General features: G+C 40.6%; 2 protein-coding genes across 3 annotated transcripts in view; one reads left to right on the top strand and one right to left on the bottom strand.

Annotated features, from left to right (window-relative positions):
- Nucleotides 1-7,198, bottom strand: part of tti1 (TELO2 interacting protein 1) — a 34,214-nt gene extending 27,016 nt beyond the window's left edge. The window contains exons 1-6 of the mRNA XM_049580927.1: nt 7,066-7,198; nt 5,654-6,393; nt 5,494-5,525; nt 3,569-3,863; nt 2,581-2,758; nt 2,012-2,304 (exon numbers count right to left, since the gene is read on the bottom strand). Coding sequence (XP_049436884.1) covers nt 2,012-2,304; nt 2,581-2,758; nt 3,569-3,863; nt 5,494-5,525; nt 5,654-6,379 — 1,524 coding nt within the window. The 5' untranslated portion in view covers nt 6,380-6,393; nt 7,066-7,198. The remainder of the gene's footprint in view (nt 1-2,011; nt 2,305-2,580; nt 2,759-3,568; nt 3,864-5,493; nt 5,526-5,653; nt 6,394-7,065) is intronic.
- Nucleotides 7,199-7,687: 489 nt separating this feature from the next.
- Nucleotides 7,688-13,147, top strand: zgpat (zinc finger, CCCH-type with G patch domain). 2 transcript variants are annotated; one of them, XM_049582269.1, is made up of 7 exons: nt 7,688-7,832; nt 8,346-9,011; nt 9,316-9,449; nt 9,671-9,835; nt 10,061-10,183; nt 11,822-12,236; nt 12,656-13,147. In XM_049582269.1, the coding sequence occupies exons 2-7, from the start codon at nt 8,401-8,403 to the stop codon at nt 12,792-12,794; spliced, it is 1,587 nt and encodes a 528-aa protein (XP_049438226.1). In that variant the 5' UTR covers nt 7,688-7,832; nt 8,346-8,400; the 3' UTR covers nt 12,795-13,147. The 2 variants fall into 2 exon arrangements, with proteins under 2 accessions (XP_049438226.1, XP_049438227.1); XM_049582270.1 differs by having other exon boundaries at nt 8,323-9,011.
- Nucleotides 13,148-21,176: the final 8,029 nt, after the last annotated feature.

The following is a 21,176-nucleotide window of genomic DNA, read 5'->3' as shown; positions in this document are numbered from 1 at the left end:
TTGACAAAAAAAAAAACTCCACAGGGAACCTTGAATTTTACAGAAGAGCAAGAAGCCCTGATGCTGTACCACTACAAAGTAAAGGGCAGCACGGTGGTGTAGTGGTTAGCACTGTCACCTCACAGCAAGAGGATTCCTGTGTGGAGTTTGCATGATCTCCCCTTGTCACCGCGGGTTTTCTCCGGGTACTCCAGCTTCCTCCCACAGTCCAAAGACATGCAGGTTAATTTGTGACTCTAAATTGTCCGTAGGTGTGAATGTGAGTGTGAATCGTTGTCTGTCTCTATGTGTTAGCCCTGTGATAGTCCGGTGACCTGTCCAGGGTGTACCCTGCCTCTCGCCCAGTGTCAGCTGGGATAGGCCAGCCCCCCCATGACCCTCAAGACGATAAGCGGTTACGAAAAAGCAGTTACATGTAACTAGCTTGGCTTGAGAGAGAATCCCACAACAGTCAATACATGTAAACAGTATATGTTTCTGTGCTCAGAATCCTTTTCCTACCGTGGTGTGCCTCTGGGCTCACATTTTAGCTGACAAGGAGAATGTTTATCTACAAACTAACACAGTACTGCCAATGTTGTCAGACCTCTGTTGGTTGGAGGCCCTGAAATATTTCCTCTGCCATTCAGCTCAATAATCCAGTCTTGAAAGTTAAGAGCAGTTGGTTGAAACCCTTCTGCTCAGTCTGCAGGCATAAGCGCACACAGCAGTCAGTCCAAGGCCATACTGTGAGAAAAGTATGGATATATTTCTTTGTTTGGAGTGAAGTGAACTGACTGTGATCACATTGAGAGTTGTGCAATATGGACTGAGCATTGGAGCCTTGATTAGAAAATGCTCACAGAATACAAAATGAGATGTAAAATTTTTACATCAAAGTACCACTTCTTCATTCATCAGAATATCATTTCATGAAGAGCGGAATCATCTATTACAAGTAATGATCGTTCCCGGAGAGTTTGCGAATCAGTAAATTTAGCTGGTGATGATGCAATATTCAGCGGCAATAAGACAATCCATTGCCACATTGAATTTTTAAACTTTCAAAGACATTAAAGGAGTAGTTTGACATTTTGTGAAATGCACTTAAGCGTTAGATGAGAAGATTGACACCAATCTCATGTTGCAATGGCAAATATGAGGCTCGAGCAAGCAGTCAGTTAGCTTAGCATAAAGACAGGAACACAGTGATTTCCTGGACTTAAAGGAGTCTTGCCATGAGTCTGCAAGGCAACCAGGACTTGCATTGCCAAAGTTTTACATTCTGATTTTAATATGGATTGAACAAAACTATACAAAGTGTTAACTGGTTAGCTGCTGGTATGCGAATTTGCTTATCTTTGGACAGAGCCATGCTAGCAGTTATTAGCTAGCTGCTAATTACCTGCTAACTGTAGCTTCATACTTAGCCTACAGATCATACACTGTTGGAAATAATAGACATAGCCACTGTGACTTCAGCAATCGGTTTATGGACTCGCATTCTGAAGCCTTGACTTTGTCATTTTGGCCGTCACCATATTGCATTTTTGGATCCAGAAGTGACCATGTTTGGACAAGAGGGTGGAGCTAACCCCAACGCTGTGCGGTGCATTTACAGCTATAGTTAACTGTGATAACACCAATGCTAATGCTAATTTTAAAACAAAAGTATTAGGCATAAAAATGGAATATCCAACTCCTATAGGGTCTTTTAGCACAAAACTTTTAACATGGGGGTCTATGGGGATTAACTTGTATTTGGAGCCAACCGCCATTAGAAGAACTTAATGCACTTCAGCATTGGCTTTATTTTTCAGCCCAGGAGGTTGCCGCTTGCTATATCCATATAAATGGTATTAAAAAGCATAATTCACAAAATGCCAAACTATTCCTTATTCTATGTGCTAGTTAAAATCATAAGTTAAAGTTTTGTCACATAAAATACCATCAAACAAGTGCTAAATGTTAATAAACTAAAATCCTGATTCAGGACAAAATATCAAAGCTGTAGAGCTGAAACTCTCCTCACCTGCTGGTCCTGTCGGTCTCTATCCGTCTCCTCACTCACAGTAATCAAGTGCCAGTTGTTCAGACTGGTGTACTCCTCCATGATAGACACCACTGCCTCTTTTAGGTCTTCCTGGTTGGCAGAGTGTCCCCGAACTTGACCGTCCAAACCCTGACCCTCTGTTGCCACAGCGATGCCTGCAGCACCCCTGACAATCTCATTTAGTACCATGGCAGCCTGCTTTCTGTATGCTGACGACTGTTGGTACAGATCCAGGAAGTGATCTGTCAGCAGGTAAAGGTTGCCGTAGTAAGCTAAAGACAGAAAGAGAAAAAGTTACTTGCTATAATTTTGAGAGAGAAGAGAAAGAAAATGTCAAATATAAACCCTGAGGCAAAAAGATGTAGCCAGCTTTAATCCATTAAGCATCAGTATGAGCCAACTGACATTAGTCCAACTTCTTTATATTCCTTTTAAATAAATTTGAAACAGAAGTAAAGTGCTGTTATGCATGCAGATGGATAAGAACTGTGCTGCAGATCAATCTGATACAGTTTATTCCTTAAGTTCATATCAAACAGCACTCATACCTAATGTTCGACAGATCTCCATGAGCACAGAGAAGATCTTCTCATCTGTGAAGTAGAGGAAATGTTTCCTCTGTATGTGATCAGTGTACGAATCAGGAGAGCCTGAGCTTGTCTCAATGGTAACACCGTAACTCCTTTCCTCCACAATGCGAACATCCATCACATCCAGCTCCAGCACCTGTAAAAGCACACAGGAGTGTTTATTGTTTTTTTACCTGTTAGTGATTAAAGATGACTAACTCTCTAGACTATGATTTAAGTTTGCTGCCATCATAGACTAAGGACAAAACCAGGGGGGCAGGCTAAGTCCGACTCTATGAAGGGTCTCATATGAAACTGCCAAAACTTGCCTTGTACTCTCACAGCAAGGATGACAACTTTGTCTTGGCTGTGTCACATGTTTTTTTAAATATAAAACAAAGAAATGACAGTTTAACTCAGTCATTGAAAAGCTTACATGCTATTAGAGATTATATCAGAGTTTAACTTTTGGAACGCAGCAGTGCACAGTGCATGTCATGTGACAGGGAACAACCAATCAAAGCCAATAGATATCTTTCCCTTCATCCGTAAATATCAGTGTGTGATAAATATGAAGAAGAGGTTGATCATATTAGTGCAGGGCTGTGTCATGGACAATAGGTATACACAAACAGCGCCTGGAAAAAGATCAGCTCTGCACTCAGGATTTCAGGGAAATAGGCTTTAATACAGTGCCTCTAAAGGTTGCTTAACAACACTGAACGCAACCTGCTGCCGCACTCTTGAAAGCTGGCACAGAAATGGCAGGAGAGTAGCACCAAGCACCTGGCCGCATGTTTTCCTGGCAGTTAAAGACACGGCATGTGTATGGCCCCTATTTCTTCTCAGATGGAGGTCCCTGAAGCAAAATCTTGTCAAATGGGGAACAGTGACCTAATGTTTATCAAATCTGGGGTCCTTGACAAAAAACAAGTTGAGAACCACTGATCTGACACAGTGGCATTACCTGCATCAAGGCTTTGGAGATCCTCTCGAGATGTGCTGCAGAGTTTAGCACCACAGAGACCAGCGGTCCCAGGACTTTTAAATAACCCAGAAACACGTTGAGGACAAACAGCTTTTTCTGGTCATCAGAGGTCCTCATCAGTCTGGGCAGGGAGGTGGCCAAAGAGTGGAGGTTCTCTGAAAGTACGTCAGTGAAGGTCTGGGCACTGCTGCTGCTTTTGCTGGTATTATCACTGCTGCTGCTACAGCTACGGCTCTGATTCCTCTGTGATACTTCCCTGAGAACAACTTCACACCTACAGCAGGGGAGAGGACAGGACAGGTTTCATTAAAAATCTTGTTATCAGGCAGTCTGAGCTATGAGATATTTTTCCTCACAAAAGTGTCCATCAAATCTGTGTATTAACCTGACTTCTGCACAACACAACTGATGGTCCCAACCCCATTGATAAAGCAAGAAATTCCACTAATTAACCCTGATAAGGCACACCTGTGAAGTGGAAACCATTTCAGGTGACTACCTCTTGAAGCTCATGGAGAGAATGCCAAGAGTGTGCAAAGCAGTAATCAGAGCAAAGGGTGGCTATTTTGAAGAAACTAGAATATAAAACATGTTTTCAGTTATTTCACCTTTTTTTGTTAAGTACATAACTCCACATGTGTTCATTCATAGTTTTGATGCCTTCAGTGAGAATCTACAATGTAAATAGTCATGAAAATAAAGAAAACGCATTGAATGAGAAGGTGTGTCCAAACTTTTGGCCTGTACTGTAGCTTTGCTGACGTTAACCCAGTCTCGTCTTTTTTGGAGGAGGGACTGTAACGGGGAGACTCATGGATACCTACACAACCCATTTTCATTAAGATATCTTGAGGTCAGAGGTCAAGGGACCTTGAAAATGCCCATGTTGTTTTTCCCTCTCCAAAATTTAGCCTAACTCTGGAGCGTTATTTAGCTCCCCCTCCTGAGAAGCTAGCATAACATGTTTGGTACTTCTGGATTCCTTAAGTCTTATAGGTTCTTATGATACTAGTATCATCATCTCATAATCTATCTTTAAATTTCAGCCTGCTACAGCCTCTTTAAGCCAGGAAACACGACCGGGATTGCCGGCAACCCGGCGGGTCTCAGAGGGTTAAAGGCAGACCCCGATTACTTCAATTCATGAAGAGTGTTTCCCTTTTTGGGATTCCCTGTTCACTGTGGAGGCATGCAGGACAAACAAAGTTGTCTTCACAAATTCAAGGTGAGTGAGGTGAGGCAGTGAGTGACTACTATACAAATGGTCATTCTGCAGGGGAAGTATTCCATTCAACCGACGGTAATAGTTTAAAATTTATGAGTAATCGATTAGCTTATAAAATGGACTGCTTTTGTCTGTATTATTAATGCTGTGACCTGGATATTTTAAGTCATTGCTGGGGGGGGTCAGCCAAAAAAAGCAATTTGACGTGAAAAAAAAAAAAAAAAAAAAAAGACGTCACCTTGGAGTCCAGCAACTCATGATAGACATTTTTCACTGTTTTCTTATCAGTTAAAATGAGAAAAAATCAACACATTCATTGATAATAATCAGGGTTGCCACTATTTATTACTTTCTTACTGACTCATCCGCAGATCATCTTATTGATAAACCAATACATTGTCTGGTCTACTAAACCTTAGGGAATAGTGAAAGATGTCAGCTTTCTTGAACTCAACCAAAGATATTCAATTTACAGTAAATGTAAGACAAAGAAAAGCAGCAAATGTTCATATTTAAGAAGCTGAAACCAACCTTGACTATGGACTTTAAATGACAATAATAATATTAAAATATGTGCAGATTCATTTTTTGACTAATTGGTTCATCCACTAATCATTGCAGCTCTAAAAACAATCCTTAGTTGCAGTTGTTTTGTGTGGAACGTAGTCAAAATACACACATTGTAATACAGGACTGAATGCAGATTAAAACCTGAAAGACATCGCCAATTAAACATGAATATTTTTAACAGGTTATGAAGCATTTCAGATATTTAAGCATGACTGTACAGTACTGCATCATTACACCAGGAAATATGAATGAATACAGAAATGTTGTACCTTGATGGCCCTGACTGTGACTGCATGGCCTTGTCTCAGATCTCCTGTAATGATCCTGGCTACAGCCACAGTGATCCCAGGTAAGAAAGAAGCCATGGTGGTGCCTATAGCACATCTCTCCACTGAGGATGGGAGTACATGCTCCTGAGTGCAGTCACACTGTAGAGTCAAAGCCTGGAGGCACTTCAACGCTGCTGCCTGCACATCTCGAGATTTCTCCTTCTCTCCTAAAGCCAGCAGGAGTGATATGGCAGCTCCCAGTCCAGGCAACATCATCGGTTCAAAAAGTTTGAAGACTATATCGCCATAAGCAGCATGAAGCAGTGCATTCAGGCACCTCAACACAGCTGATTTCAGCTCCTCTGATGTATCTGCAGGTTTCCCAGGATCGCTTGGAGAGCACAGGCAAAGGCACAGCTCTGAGAGGAGGTCACGGAGGGTCTCCCAGCTCTGGACACAAGTGTTCTCCAGTATGTGGCTCATGGCCTCAGCCACAGCCTGCACCAATTTGTCCTTCTTGGGCCCGGGGACTTTAAGGACGAAGCGAAGAGGGAAGAGGACATACTCTTGGAGCTGCTGCAACGTGGCATCGTTGACTTCTTTTAACTGGGCACTCAGCGTCTCCACATTGGACACAGTGGGCGCTTGGGTGAGGAGGACACAGGCTGGGCGCAGGTAGGCAAATGCGATCTTTGGATCACTGATCTGAGCCATGACTGGAGGCATGACAGCACAGTTCACTATAATGAGGGGTATGAAAAGAGGAATGGAAGATGCAGGAGTGAGAGAAAGAAAACTCATGACTTTTCAAATACTGTAGAAGAAACTGAAATGAATGTACTCTTAGAGCTAAAATAATTTACATTTTGACTTGGAAAATAAATCTGTAATGGTCACCTGCCATGCTAGCCAGGGTAATAGGGTGGTACAAAAAGGAGGAGGCATGTCCAATAATTTTTTAAGCGCTGGGGAGGGACTCACATTTTTTCATTTAGGCTCAAGAGAGGGGCATACAGATATAAATGGTTGCATTTTGTATTTATTTCACTGCCCATTTTTAAAACCTGCAGGTTTGGGAGGAATGTTTTGGAAAGATTTGCCAGAAGGACACCATTTATCATAGCCAGAAACTGTAAAAACACACATATAGACACATCATGTGCAACAAACACTTCCATCAGAGAATTAACATAGTCAAATCTGAGCATACAATAATGATATTTCATCAAAATCACTATATTTTTTGTCTTGCTTAAAATTTTGCCCCCCCACCCCCCACACATAGCAACAGTATGTCTATACAGTAACAGCAAACCATCACAGCATCGATGTAGTCTTGTATTTAACTGACAGCATCCAGCACGCTGCTGAAGCTGCGCTGCGGTACCAGCGTCAGCAAACAGGAAGCCTACCTTCACATTAGTAGTAACGTTAAACGGACCCACTGCGCGGAGCAACAAGTCCATAGAAAAGGGCTTATTTCAATAGAAAATAATTATAACATTACACACTGATGAAGTTGCTGAACTCTACCTTCAGCTAACGTCATGATTTTGCGTCGACGACGCACATGTTTAACGTAAGCAAAAGACGATGCTTCCGGGTTTGACGATTTACCTTCAAAATAAGAGGATGTGAAGTCTTACCGTGGAAAAGAAAAGCATTTAAACTGTGTAATAAACAGTGCTTTCATCATAGAAATGTATGACTCTTGTCAGGTCAATGTAGCATTGCCAAAGTGAATAGCATATTTAGGTTAGTGGTCATTAATACTCGTTAAATTGTTTTAATATGTAGAGCTGTTATTTATTTGTTCAAAAAAAGCTACCATGTGAAGATGGTCTTATGAAAAGTATTCTCTCGCATACTTTAAGATGCGAGTTTAACACTAACAAGCGGTATCTTATATTTGTGCTGTCAGTAGTTAGTTAGCTGTGGTCAAAACCATCCAGTGTCGGGTGACATTTGTTTTATTTTGAAAGAAACGGCAATTCACAACCTAAGTAAGTCCATTGATTCTTCTGCTAGCTTGATACTGAACCGGTTCATGTTTTGACTACTGCACCATGTAAATTCTGCTACTTGAATTACTTAATTTCTTAACACAGCACCTCTTTTTCATGGCTGTCGCTTTTTCTGTTGGTACAGTGGATGTCAGACAGGTAGCCTAATTGCTAAGGTAATGCCAGTGTTATTTTAATCATATGTAAAAGTTACATTAGCTCAGCGTAGATACTGCTAACAGTTAGCTAAAGCTAACGTTACCTCCGATACAAAGCTAGGTTAGCGGTTTACAGCTAGCTCAAATATTGATGGTAATGTTGATGGTACCTATTAATGATACAGGAGATTTGCCATTATGAATCCCACATAACATAGTGTATGGTGTGTGTGTGTATTATCGTATGTAACGTTAGTTCTTACAACTTTAAAATATGAATCTAGCGTTGGTAACGTTATTTCCTAAATTTTTGATGACTGTCATTTTCTCTTTTACTGTGTCATTTTAATCTCAGTCTGACAATTCACTGATTCCTTGTTGTAAAGGGATAGTTATTAAAATATGACTTAAAACTTGTATTCTTATGTGATAACAAAGAATGGCATTTAGCAGGAGTGCAGCTGTAACAGTTCACCCTCTAATTCTCTTTACTCGATTCTGCTTTAAGTCATCCATCTTCTTTTCCTCAAGTGTCTTGGAGGCTTGATGCTGTCCATCCCTGCCCTGCCCTGTGCCAAGTGTCAACATGGATGAGGAAACCCTTGAGGCAGCCATCAGTACCTATGGTGCCCAGCTGCAGCAGGTGGAGACAGCCCTGTCAGCTGGCCTGGACCCTTCCCAGCAGTCAGACCTGCTCAAACTGAAAGACGACCTTCGTCAGTTGATAGAGCTCACAGAGGCCAGCCTGGTGTCTGTCAAAAAGAGTCGGCTTCTGGCCAGCCTCGAGGACAGTAATGGACTGCAGGGAAACACCTCAGAGGCAGCAGCATACGCAAACGGTGCAGGAGGCAGTGTGGATGATGAGTTTGCTGCTTTCTACTCTGCACTAGGGGAGTCGTCAGGTAGTAGCTCTGATACTAGAGGGAGAGACGATGAAGAGGAAGGTGGTGTAGAATATGGTGAAGAGGAGGAGGAGGAAGAAGAGGCAGAAGATGCTCTCAGTGGTACCAAAGTAAGAGCACCCTACCGGACAGCATGGGGGACACTGGAGTATCACAATGCCATGGTGGTGGGGACAGAACCGTCGGATGGTGAAGAGGCACAAGTAAGAGTGCTCTACGTCTACCCCACCCAGAAGTCTATGAAACCCTGTCCATTCTACCTTGAGGACAAATGTCGCTTCCCGGATAATTGCAGGTAGAGTAGCACTGTTTTGTTTTGGGTTTTTTGGTTGTTGTTTTTTTTACATTTACACCTGCAAAAGGTTGCTGTATTATGTTAACTTAGCCATATCTGCCTTGTTTGTAATAGCAGATATCATCCAGCAAGTGTCACCCATTGTCCACATGACGCAGGTTTTATCCTGACCATAGCTACAGAATTCAGTCTAAAACTTGCTGTGAAATGTTGCCTTCAATAGGCCACATTACTTGAGTCCTTCAGTATTTACTGTAAAATCCACTTGGATATCAGCTCTGTCTGTTTCCCTTTTTAATTGAAGGTTTTCCCACGGTGAAGTGGTGTATGTGTCGGAGCTCAGAGAGTTCCTTGAGTTTGACCTCAGTAATCTTGAAGAAGGATCATCCTGCTTGGCTCGACATGAGGACGGCATCTGGTACCCAGCCAAAATCAAAGGTATTCTGTTGGCAGGGCAAATTTTTAAGATGTTTTTTTTTAAGTAAACTCTGACAGTTTGGGTAATCCGTTCACACTCAGATTGACTGAACTGAAATTGTGTTAGCTTGTAATAATAATAATATATTTGCACACTGTAGCAAAAACAAACAAGACAATGGTTGAGGAAATGTTTCCAGTCAGTGTCAATGTTCTGCTGACTCATGTTTTCACAAATGTAGAACTTGACAGTGGTTTCTACACCGTGAAGTTTGACTCACTGCTGCTTAAAGATGTTGTGGTCGAGGCCGACTGCATTATCCCGCCTTTGAGAGAAGACGATCCGCTCTCCTCTGAATCAGACCTGGACGACACTGGAGATGGAGATTATGTGGCTTATGCAAAAGGTGTCAATTTCTCTGTCAATCAAAATTGGAGCTAGTCTAAGAAATAATGCAAAAGATAAAATGTGATTTAAGTGTGTTCGTACAACTGTAAAGACAAATTATAAACTTCCTTAACTGCCTTGTATTCTATTCAACATGCTAGTAAAGATTTGAACATTTGTTTTTGAAGTTGTTTTACAAAGTAACTGACAATTTCCACTTTGATTGTCACTTGGTACCCAACAGTTGTGGACTCTGCTGCAGATTCCACAGAAACATTAAACAGCGCACATTTTGGTGGCTGGGAGGCACATACCAGAGGCATCGGATCCAAGCTTATGCTCAAAATGGGATACGAGTATGGGAAAGGTAAGTGTAGGTTTAACACAAGATTAACCAAATGTTACGTTCCGAAGTTTTGTTCACATTAAAATCAGTAGTTTGTGGTATTCCTTTTTATTCCCATAAGATGACCACCGGCATTTCATAGAAGCAGTAACGTACACAGTTTATGTCCTCTTCATCACATTCATGCTTTAGCTTTACAACCAATATAGTGCCACTGTTGTATTCTCATCTTACAGAAACCGACCACATGTTCTCCCTGTGTTCACATGTACTTCCCCTTGGTTTCTTTCTGCCACAAACACATGCATGCTAGATTTACAAAATCCCTCTGCCCTTGACCAAAACACTGGCCTCAGAATTTGAGTTGGTCCTTGAGCTCTGCACTGTGGGTGCCAGCTGTAACTAAATAGTTAGGATGGGTCAAATGCCGAGGACAAATTTCACCATCGACATTATTAAACTATTCAGAGTGGTCTTGTGCACATCCACAAAACCTCAGTGGGATGGGTGCTGAATGAAAATAACACCTTGTCCATTTCTGAAGGACTGTCTGCAGCACATTGCACAAAGCAGATCTAATAACAGGCACCGTATGTAAAATACAGATACGATGTAATTATGAAGATGATGTTTTTTTTAATTAACTAAAAGAGCTGTAGATCTTTGATCCATATCATTTATAACTGGATTTTTAACTTATTAACTTTGTCTGTAGGCTACAGCACAACAAAGTAGGAAATAATAATAAACACAATTAAAATAGACACACAAAAAACATGATAATATGTAGCCTGCTTACTTACTCGTGGTAGAAGCACAAATATCAAGGAAAAATTACCAAATCAACAAAATCTGCAAGTCTACAGAGTCGGGCAGTCAAAACACTCCACTTCTGGAATACTCCAGGTGTTTCAGCCATGAATACAGTACAGCTGTGCCTGATGGAATGAGATAATAAAAATGGTCAGTCCTAAAAAAGGGTGGCCCCTACCATTTAGTTAAGAGGAGCGAGGAATTAGCAGTCAGTGACAGTGTAAAAGAGTCAATAAAACAGTTTTCAACAAATGTGAATCACATCAACCATGACGTCCTTGAGCATACAGTCATACATGTGAAGACAAACTATTAGACTGATTTGTCCAGTAGTTTGCAAGAAGAGCTGCAGACAGAAAGATACACACATTCACACACACAAACACATGAGCCCCTCCTGGCTTACGCCTGCCGGAGATAAGAAATCAATAATATTGCAATGCAGAGAGTAACCCACACACGAGAATTACAAGCTCCCTTTAGTGTAGTGACATCATAATTATCTAATTACATTCATGTATGCCAGGACATCCTTGAGACGAGGCAAATAATAAAAAGAACATTAATATGGATAGACACACAAGCACGATTCAAAGGGGTCTTGCGTAAACTCTCAATTAATGGGTCATTTCATTTAAGCAACAAGGTGGATGCTATAGGTGGACAAGACACTAGAGGGCAACATGAGTCATATAAAAAGCATAAATAACATGTCAAATGTTTATAAAAGTGTAACTTGTTTAAATCTAGTGTGTTGCAAAGTGTTTGTCTTGAGCTTTTCCTTTTGCACTCCCCTGATAAGTACATGTGTTCCTCTTCCTCACTCAGTCGCTTTTGTTTTCTCAGGCTTAGGAAAGATGCAGGAGGGTCGGGTAGAGCCGGTCATGGCAGTGGTCCTCCCCAAAGGCAAGTCTCTGGACGAGTGTGCCGAGCTCACCCAGAGACGAACGCAGGGCAAGACTGCTAAAGATGGCACACAAACAGGCCGCCCAAAGAGACGCAGGAACCCTCGGAAGCTCGCCACCGGAGAGCGCCATACCGTCTTTGACTTCCTCAACCACAAGCTGGGAAGCAAGAGAGCTGATCCTGCTGAGGGGGGTGCTGCTGCGCCGTCTGCAGTGAGGGGGGTGGAGGCTTACAGGGGAGGGAAAAGCACCAAGAGGACTCTGAATGTGAAGCTGTTCCAGGCTGCTGAGAGGGTGTCCCAGACAGAGAGGGAGATCCAGAAACTGTCTGAGTCACTCAGCAGACAGACAGGCAGGTCAGTACTGACACCTGTGTATGTTATTTATTCCTGTATGTTTAATCTGACCTCTGTGAAGGCCGGAAACCAAACAAGACGTCATCAGTTATCACTTGAAAATCTGAAAAATCACTTAATTCCTCTGCAGCTGTTATCTTCCCCATAGAGAGTATAGGCACATTGGCCATCACACACATACATACATATATACATAAATGCGCAGCTATAATTTATTGTAAAATATGAGCACACTATTTGCTAACTTGCTGTGTCAAGAAGGTTTGCGGGAGTTGTGTAAAAAATGTAAATAAGGTGCAAAGATTTGAGGTTAGACATTTGTTTCCGTGGCCAAGTCATTCTGAAAAGTGCATCTATAACCAACTTGTCTTTGCGTCTCTCCCCACTTCCTAATCTTTTTGTTATTTGTTTCTGCAAAGGGACGCATCCAGAGTGAAGCAGCTGGAAGAGAAGCTGTCAGCGGCCCGCCGGCTGCTGGCCCAGCAGAAAGCCCAGGAGCTGTCCATCCAGAGAGAGCACAAGAAGGCTGACACACACAAGAAGATGACTGAGTTTTAGGCTCAGTTCTCTCAAAGACTTGGAGGATAAATGGAAGCACTGCCTGCCTAAAATGAACTTTTGTCCCTTTCCTGTTGTCAGTTATTTGCAACACTGTTTTTTAAAAAGACATTTTTTAGCATAATTTCTCACTTGCAGTGTGGACTGGAGCTGGCAGTGGTGCAGAATAGATCATTTTCTATGTTTCTCGTTTTATTTTCAAGGACTGAGCAGTTCAGTTGTTTGGTTTCAAATAATACACTTCACAATAATGCTGCAAACTAAATTTTATTTGTGATGAGCATTTAGTCTCAGTGTATTTTTCTTCGTCTGCACTAAAAACCCTGAGTTTGGAGAACCTACTGTGTATTTTTCTTTCTTTTTAACCGTACGCCTTCACACTACACTCCAGTGTAAGGAAATGTTTCTCTACCACAGAATTTTTAATGTGTTTTTTGTTAGACTCTTCCAGGAGAGGTTTCAATAATTCTGGCCGGAGGCTGCTCAGGCGGTCAGAGCGGTAGCCATACCTTGACTTGGTTTTTTGACTGATTTTTAAATTACATCCTCCGAAGTTTGGAGACCTTTACACAGTTTTGAAGTGAAGCCCATCCATTCGCCCACCTCTCTTTCTGGCTTATACACAGCGTCTTTGAAGCTACGACCGTAACCTCTCTGTTAAATAATGAATTTGAAGAGCAGCTTGTCTAGTCATAGATCGGACACACATTGTCTGTAGGTGGTGGGTGTGTTGGGTATTGACTGCATCTACCTTGCTGCCTCTCAGACTGTCAAGTAAAGGTTTAAGTCGTGATGTTAGGTAGCTGGAAGTGAGGTCTTCATTCTTATGGGCAGTGTTTAATCTGAATGTGATACAGCATAAAAACATAGCAAAATTAAAAACAAAAGTATTTGCTGAATATATTTAAAGGGACAGTTCCCCCCAAATCAAAAAATACATATTTTTCCTCTTACCTGTAGTGCTTTTTATCACTGACTATGTTTACATGCCCACTAATTTTTTCAGTATTATTCTGACTATAACAATACTCTGAATTTGATACAGGTCATGTCAGCAGCATATTCATTTAGATATACTGAACGTTTTCCAAATCTAGCATTTTTCTGATTAAGACGTTTGACATACTGATATTATTTGGGTTTTAGGAGCGTCCCATGGACAAGTCTAAGACAGCGCATTCGGAATATGCACTTCAATTGGGGTTTTTATCGCCATTTGTGACACACAGCATCTTGTTTATGGTGAGCTCTGTGCATTGTACATTGACACATTATACACACACCAACTAACCAACAGTTTGCAAAGCTGTGGGGTAGAGATGCATGCCCAAAAGATAAGCCCACATTACTGTTTGAAAGAAGGAAAAACCCCTACGTTAAATACTATAAAAGACTTGGTTGAACCAGTCGCTCACCAGTGGAAAACTTTGGAAAAATCCTGGTACAAGCGTGTTCCAGTCTTCCATATTTTTGATGTGATAAACAACATGTTGGAGCACATGATGCATGACTGCATGTAAGCAGGGAGATTAATGTAATAATTATTTTATTGGCCATGTATGCAGTTTAGTAGGAATATGGTCTTTTTTTGGAAAAAGGGCAAACACCAGAATATTTTGCACATGAAAACGAAGTCAATCTAGTTGGAGATATCGGCTGTAGAGATGTCTGCCTTCTCTCCAATGTAATAGAACTAGATGGCACTCGGCTTGTGGTGCTCAAAGGACCAAAAAATACATTTGAAAAACGCAACAGCAGTGTGTCTTTCCAGAAATCATGAGCACATTACTCAAGATAATCCACAGACCTTGTTGTGAGCAGTTTCATGTGGGAACTTTTTCTTTCTACTGCACTACACCCGCCAACCATATCACTGTGCAGAAGGGAGCGTGCACAATGGTCAAGAGGCTCGTGCTCGTAACAGCATGAGATGTAAATGTTAATGGTGTCCACCTGAGCTGTAACGTTAGCTGGCTCAGTGGTGCTACGTGAGCTAGCAGTAGATGCATGTTTCCTTCTGCACAGTGATACAGTTGGCAGGTGTAGTTCGGTAGACAGAAAATAGTTCCTTCATGAAACTGCTCACAGCAAGGTCTGTGGATTATCTTGAGCAACCAGGTGTTGATTTCTGGAAAGAGACATTGCTGTTGAGTTTTTCAAATGTATTTTTCTGGCGCTTCATGCACCACAAGCTGAGTGCCATCTAGTTCCATTAATGGGAGAGAGGGCAGACATCTCCACAGTTGATATCTCCAACACTCTTCAAGTCACACCAAAACAATCTGGATTGATAAATAGCACTATAGGTATTTGGGGGTGAACTGTCCCTTTAACTTTTTTAAAAAATAAATACTTCCAAAAGAATAAGGTCAGGTAAAATATGCTGAAGTTTTGAGTGACCCTGAGTCCAAAAAAGAAAAAACAGTTAGGAAAGTGACAATCAGCAAGTCACAGCGATAGTGTTGTCCCTAGGGGCACGGAGATAGTAAATACCTCTTGTTAAAGCAATAAGCAGGGAGATACAGTGCACTTTATAAGCCCTCCCCGAAGTCTCTAGATGGACTCTGGTGGATCAGAGGGCAGCTGCACATGCAGAACTCATGAACCCTCCACTCGATATCCTGAGGGGAGCCCCGCTCGCGCTCTGATCTGTTGAGTGGCAGCACTTTAAGATTGCTGGTGACTGCAGGGATCACACTGAAATTGCTGATCGTTGGGGAAAAATTGCAAAATGCAGCATGTGTGTTGATTTAATGGGATCCCTTGAGGGTCTGTGCTTCACGCTTTAGCCCATTTATGAGCCTCTGGTCTCTGAGGGTATTGCTGCCCGGCCAACTGCAGATTTACTGAGTGTGTGTGTGTGTGTGTTCAGGTCTAGGTGTGTTGTCTACATCCTTGGCCGTTTGTATGCACTGCACACTCCTGCAGACGTCTGTCTGGTGTATGGATTCAGACTGGGCTATTAGGAGAGTTTTGGCTGCTAATCACCACTTATCAGAGCTTGGATTATGTGATTAAGGAGATGTGATGGGCAAATTGATTGGAAGGCCAGCTTGACAGATGTTTTACTTAAGCTGTCCAGCTGAGGGCCACCAGGCTACCAGAGATGACCTATGAATGTGTTGAGTAGTCTGAGCTTTCTAGTGTTTATCCACCTGGCTCTCTTTGGTACAAAGTTCCTGTACAGTGGTTTCAGAAAGTTGTAAAATGAATCAACTTTTTTTTTCCAGCGCTTTTAAACTGTATCACAGTCTTTGCTGGATGCAACAGTTGCTCAGTTGTCAAGGAGATAAATCATTTGACATGCGAACTAAGTTATAATTTCATCATTTTTAGTCACACTAGCTGCATGGCTATGTCAGTCAGTCTGTACACCACTGTGGTCCACACAGAAATATTTTAACATCTATTGAATTCATTGCCAACAAATTTTGTGGACACATTCATGTTCCCCAGAGGATTTTTTGATTTTTTTTTGGGCTTTTGCCTTTAATGTACAGGACAGAGTGAAATGGGGTGAGAGAGAGAGCGGGGGGTGACATGCAGCAAATGGTTGCCTGCCGCGGCAAGGCATCGCCTCTGTACATGGGGCGCCGGCACTATCCACTACACTACTGACGCCCCCGATGACGTTGGTTATCCCCTCATTTTTCCCATTAGTGTCACAAGAAGGCCATATTTTCAGTTATCCTGTGAATTATTTGAACATCTGCCAGATGGATTGGCACAAAATTTAGAACAGATGTTCCTCCCAGACGGTGTATCCTAATGACCATGATAATTCCGTGACTTTCCCTGTGGTGCCATTGTGAGGTTGACATTTGTTATTTTAAGTAAAGTGTTTCAACAACTCTGATGGATTACCATGAGATTTGTTACACACATTCATAACACCCACTGGATGAATTGGAAATAAATTTGGCAACCCCTTTTTATCATCAAGTTAGATTTTCAATTTGTCCAGTACTTTGGTATGATCCAATACCTGCAAAATTAATGACATGAAGTGCTACAGTGATGATGTATTTTTTTGTACATAAACAAAAGTTTATGATAATTACGCTTTTTTTTTTCAAGATAATCTTCACAAATGAACACTACTTTTGTCATTTTTGAAGTGTAAATGCAATCACCAGCAAGTAAAAAGCTAACGTTAGGCAATAGATTAACTATACTGCAGTTGCATGACTTCAACATTGCCACTACAACAAAGCTGTAAAGCCATGTTCACTGTGATGACATTCTGTAGTCTCATTTAGCCACTTGTTAGCAACCCCCTTTTATAAGACTCATAGAAGCTTTAAAATTCACGAGTAGAGTATTTATTGACTTATTTTAGGCTGTAGAACAAAATGTAAAAATCTCTTAAGTTTGTGTTAACCACACACCTTAATTCAGATGCCTAACTAAAAATCTTTCAAACAACCCACTGACTTTGAGACTAGTGAGCCAGAAGTGCAAAAATGCTAACTCATCCCTGTACTTTAGAGCTCATTTCTGTGTATCACTCTGTTCCATGTAGTATATAGAATATAGAATGTTATACCTGCTTAACATCAGCATAATAATAGCACCTTAAGTTTGATCCTGAGCTATGACATCTAAGGTTTAGTTTTTCCTTAGCTGAGGAAATTACTATGGGGTGTTGCACAGAACACCTTCCTAGAAGGTTTCCTTAGTCAAGCAAAGACATGGGAGGAAACTGCAACGTTTGGACGGGAACTTCACCACGATGTTCAGCAGTAGGGTGAGGGTATTTGAAACCCAATGCATGATGCGGCGCACTGTTGACTTGGAATGGAAAGATCCCATTGCATAAAACCACAACACATTCATTAATTGTAACACGGCTGGAAGAGTCCAGCTTCCGAAAGTTAAATTGTCCAAATCATAAATTGACCTCTGGTGAAATTTAAGATGCAAAATCAATTACTCATCATTAAGGGTGCTCATCGGGTTCTTCTCAGGATGACTTAATTTTCCTCATTGATCACTATAAACTCAGTCACGTTGCCAATAACATGCAGTCAGAGGTACCTTATGTTGTTTTCCTTACTCTGGTTGCTAAGATCCTCTGTGCAGTGGTTTAAGTATAAGACCAAGATAAGGAGAAAATCTTAGGGAAACTTTAAGGAGAAGACTTAATGTGTTTTGTGCAACTGATTTTTTTTTAAGGAAAACTTAATGCAGATTTAAAGGAAAATCTCCACTTGAGGTGCTTTGTACAACCTGCCCCAGGTCTCCTTATACATTCGTTTTGTAAGCATGTTAGCATGCTAACTTTAGCATTTAGCACAAAACTCCACTGTGCTAAAGTACAAGTTAATTTTTGACCTTGAGGAAGTTTGATAAACAATCCCAGGTTCATTTTCTTTTTTTCTGGGGCTGTCAGCCAAACAGGGCACAATTCAGCTGTATCACATCAAGAGATCCATCTCCATAACAAGTGAAGAAACCCCATCAGCTGATGATAATTGTGTGATATGGTTCAATCCAATGAAATCACAGAACCAGGCCTGATAATTGTTATGACCAGTTGCTGACAACTGTATTGACGAGAAATCAAAGCAGGCATTTCCATCTTTGCCTTGTCTTTAGCCAACTACATGTTGTGCAGTTGTGTTGGAAAGATTAACATTTCAGTTTTATTTATAATACTGCAACATAATATTAGGACTAACTGCCTCTACCCCAAACAATGTTGCACCCTTATTTCCATGTCCTCCTCAAGAATTATCAGCCAGTGAGAATGCTGACTTTTTGCTTGGCAGCTACCCATTTGGCAGCTTGAGCCTTGGTTTTCTGGCATTGTATCATAAATGTAGCCATCATCATACAAAAATTCAAAACCCTTTTACAGGGCTCCTATGTTCAAATAAATCAGCTAGAAACATCAAAAAGTCAGCTGTGGACTGGAGATACTAAGACACATACACATACTAACATGCATATCTAAATACATACAGTGCATACAACCGCAGGCAGATATTTCCCCACAGCAGCATTACCATCAGGTTCATCACAAGCCAAGCATCTAAGTTATTAAATTAATGCACGTCTCCTTGACTAAATTAATTATCAAAGACCTGACATGTGTATCTGCAAAGACAATCACGTAATTGAAATTAGCATTGGAGGTCAATTTTTCGTCAAGGTAAATGTAATAACATGACATTTAGTTGTAATTAATAACTTTGTGTACTTGCATGGAAATTTGCATTGCTTTCTTGATGCAGCCAATATGAGGACCTTTACAGAGCTCCACCATCTGATGTACTGTAATTTGCCTTTGTACAAGTATTCAATACTGAAACTTTGCATATGAAATCCCTGCTGAAAAGGCACGTCTTATCATTTAATGGAAATGGAAATTAGCTTGTAGTTTCATAAAGACCATCTACATCTCATTTTAGGATTATATTGACAATATACCATGGTATTGTGTTTCCAGAGAAAAGTGGAAGGACACATTGTTAATGGGAATGAATATCCGTTTATATATGAATGTTTGCATACATACGACCAACTTAAACTAGTCCTTTTTTAAAAAAAACAAAAAAACAAAAGTTGTGCTCTTAACTTATTTGGAGTTGCATCAAAGTGCTGCTTTGTGCTTCAGACAATTATCCAGCCTTTCTTCTGCAAATTATGTGCTGGAGTTAATGAATACATACACAGCACTGCAGGAATTTCACCTTGTTTAAAGTGCTGTCTTTCCACTGAGTGCTTGATTGCGATTTTCTCCTGTCTGTGTTTTTACATAATGATCAATGGTTGGTCTTCTGCTGTGCCAGGGAAATACAATAGTTTGTTGGCTGAGGTCAAAATTTAGGTCATCACTTTGGGCATTCAGGTGTAACGTTACACGCTTTTAAATCTAATCAAATCGGAGGATTTACTGAGGTGGAGCAGCAGGATGCAGATATATGGGAACAGGATTAAAGTGGAAAAGAGTTGATGACTTACTGTAAACAGTAATTTAATACTTTTTTAATGGATACGTAAACAATTCAGAGAAGCTAAATGATTGATGCTAGCTTTTGTTGGAGATGTGGTGTGCACTCCCTTTGGCACATTTTGTTAAACAAAATCTAAATCTGGGTTTTGAAAACCAGAGTATAATCTGAGTCTGTGGGCTTTAATTGTAATGAAATATCCCAAGACACAGGAAATGTGAAACACCACTTTGTTTTTTAAAAAATATAAGGGACATTTTTATCTTCTCATTTTCCACTGGAAGTCACCCGTGGAATTGGAAGAAATTGAAATATTCCCCAAAGTAACATTCATGTTTCATTAGTTTTTCCTTCATTGCTGTTTAACTGTTTCATTCTCCATTCATTCAATATGTTTGTTTCTGCACTCACTGTTAGTTATTCTCTACATATGTCCATTTTATACGTTTACATCTTCATCAAGATTTAAGGAGAGACTGTTATTTAGGCCAAAAATGCAATTTTTGAAATAAAAATGAAATATCACATTCACAGCACTTTTATTAAATCATAACTTATTTAACCTTTATCAGTTTAGCTTTATTTTATTCCACATAAAAGTTAGCGATTTATTAATTAATTTATATTAACAGTTCAAGTGAGACAAAGAAACCTAAGACGGCTTCCAAATACATCTCACACTAAAAGAAAGGGAAAAAGAAAGACTGAAAATTAAAGACACAGACGTAAGTCAGTTTGGTAGTTTTTAAGAAATGCCACTTAAAACCACAGATGCCAACCTGTTTCTGTTGCAAGAGAACAAAAAATCAGAGATTCATCCTCTGGGAACCATGAATGTATAAAATTTCAGGGCAATCCATTTAATAGTTGTAGTTATACTCCCTTTAAACCAAATCAAATGTAGTCCTCTTAAAGTGCACCAAAAAGTAGACCAACAGAAAAGGGACTCAGTTCTTCTTGCTTTCATATTGTCAGTTCATTCGAAAGAGGACTCAGTTCTCTTTTTGGTCAACTTCAGATCTGATCTTTCTGTTAACACTATAGCCTACATATAAAATATATACTGACATAGTTTTGTTTTTATTTTGACATGCTACTGCAGAGTGGTTAAGCCCTATGAACTTAAAATTGGAAAAACTTTCTGTACTGTAGACTGTTGTTGTTTGATATGTTCTGCAATCCACATCTGGAGGAGTGCACTATCTTTTGTAGACTAAACTACTTCTCATCCTGCATCCTTGCAAGCAATACAGGCCGACATGGTTTCATCTGTTTTTTTTGGGCGTCCCAGTACAATGGCATGTGATATAGAGGGCTAAATACAAAAATACAACGGCAAAGAGCAAAGCGAACCTGGAGTGCTTTGTGTTAACAGTGCCTTACACTGCGGACTTGAAGCAAACCGAGGTGGTCTGAGTTCGGTTCT

This window comes from Epinephelus fuscoguttatus, linkage group LG7 (genome assembly GCF_011397635.1).
Source record: "Epinephelus fuscoguttatus linkage group LG7, E.fuscoguttatus.final_Chr_v1".
NCBI lineage: Eukaryota > Metazoa > Chordata > Actinopteri > Perciformes > Serranidae > Epinephelus > Epinephelus fuscoguttatus.
Note: the sequence above shows the minus strand (reverse complement) of the source record. Positions and strands in the feature narration are given on the sequence as shown.

What these genes read in the sequence shown, in the direction of transcription:
- zgpat (XM_049582269.1), top strand. Translation starts at nt 8,401, where the DNA reads ATGGATGAGGAAACCCTTGAGGCAGCCATCAGTACCTATGGTGCCCAG. An exon ending in GGGATACGAGTATGGGAAAG is followed by an intron (nt 10,184 to 11,821) that starts GTAAGTGTAGGT and finishes TTGTTTTCTCAG; the next exon opens with GCTTAGGAAAGATGCAGGAG. An exon ending in CTCAGCAGACAGACAGGCAG is followed by an intron (nt 12,237 to 12,655) that starts GTCAGTACTGAC and finishes GTTTCTGCAAAG; the next exon opens with GGACGCATCCAGAGTGAAGC.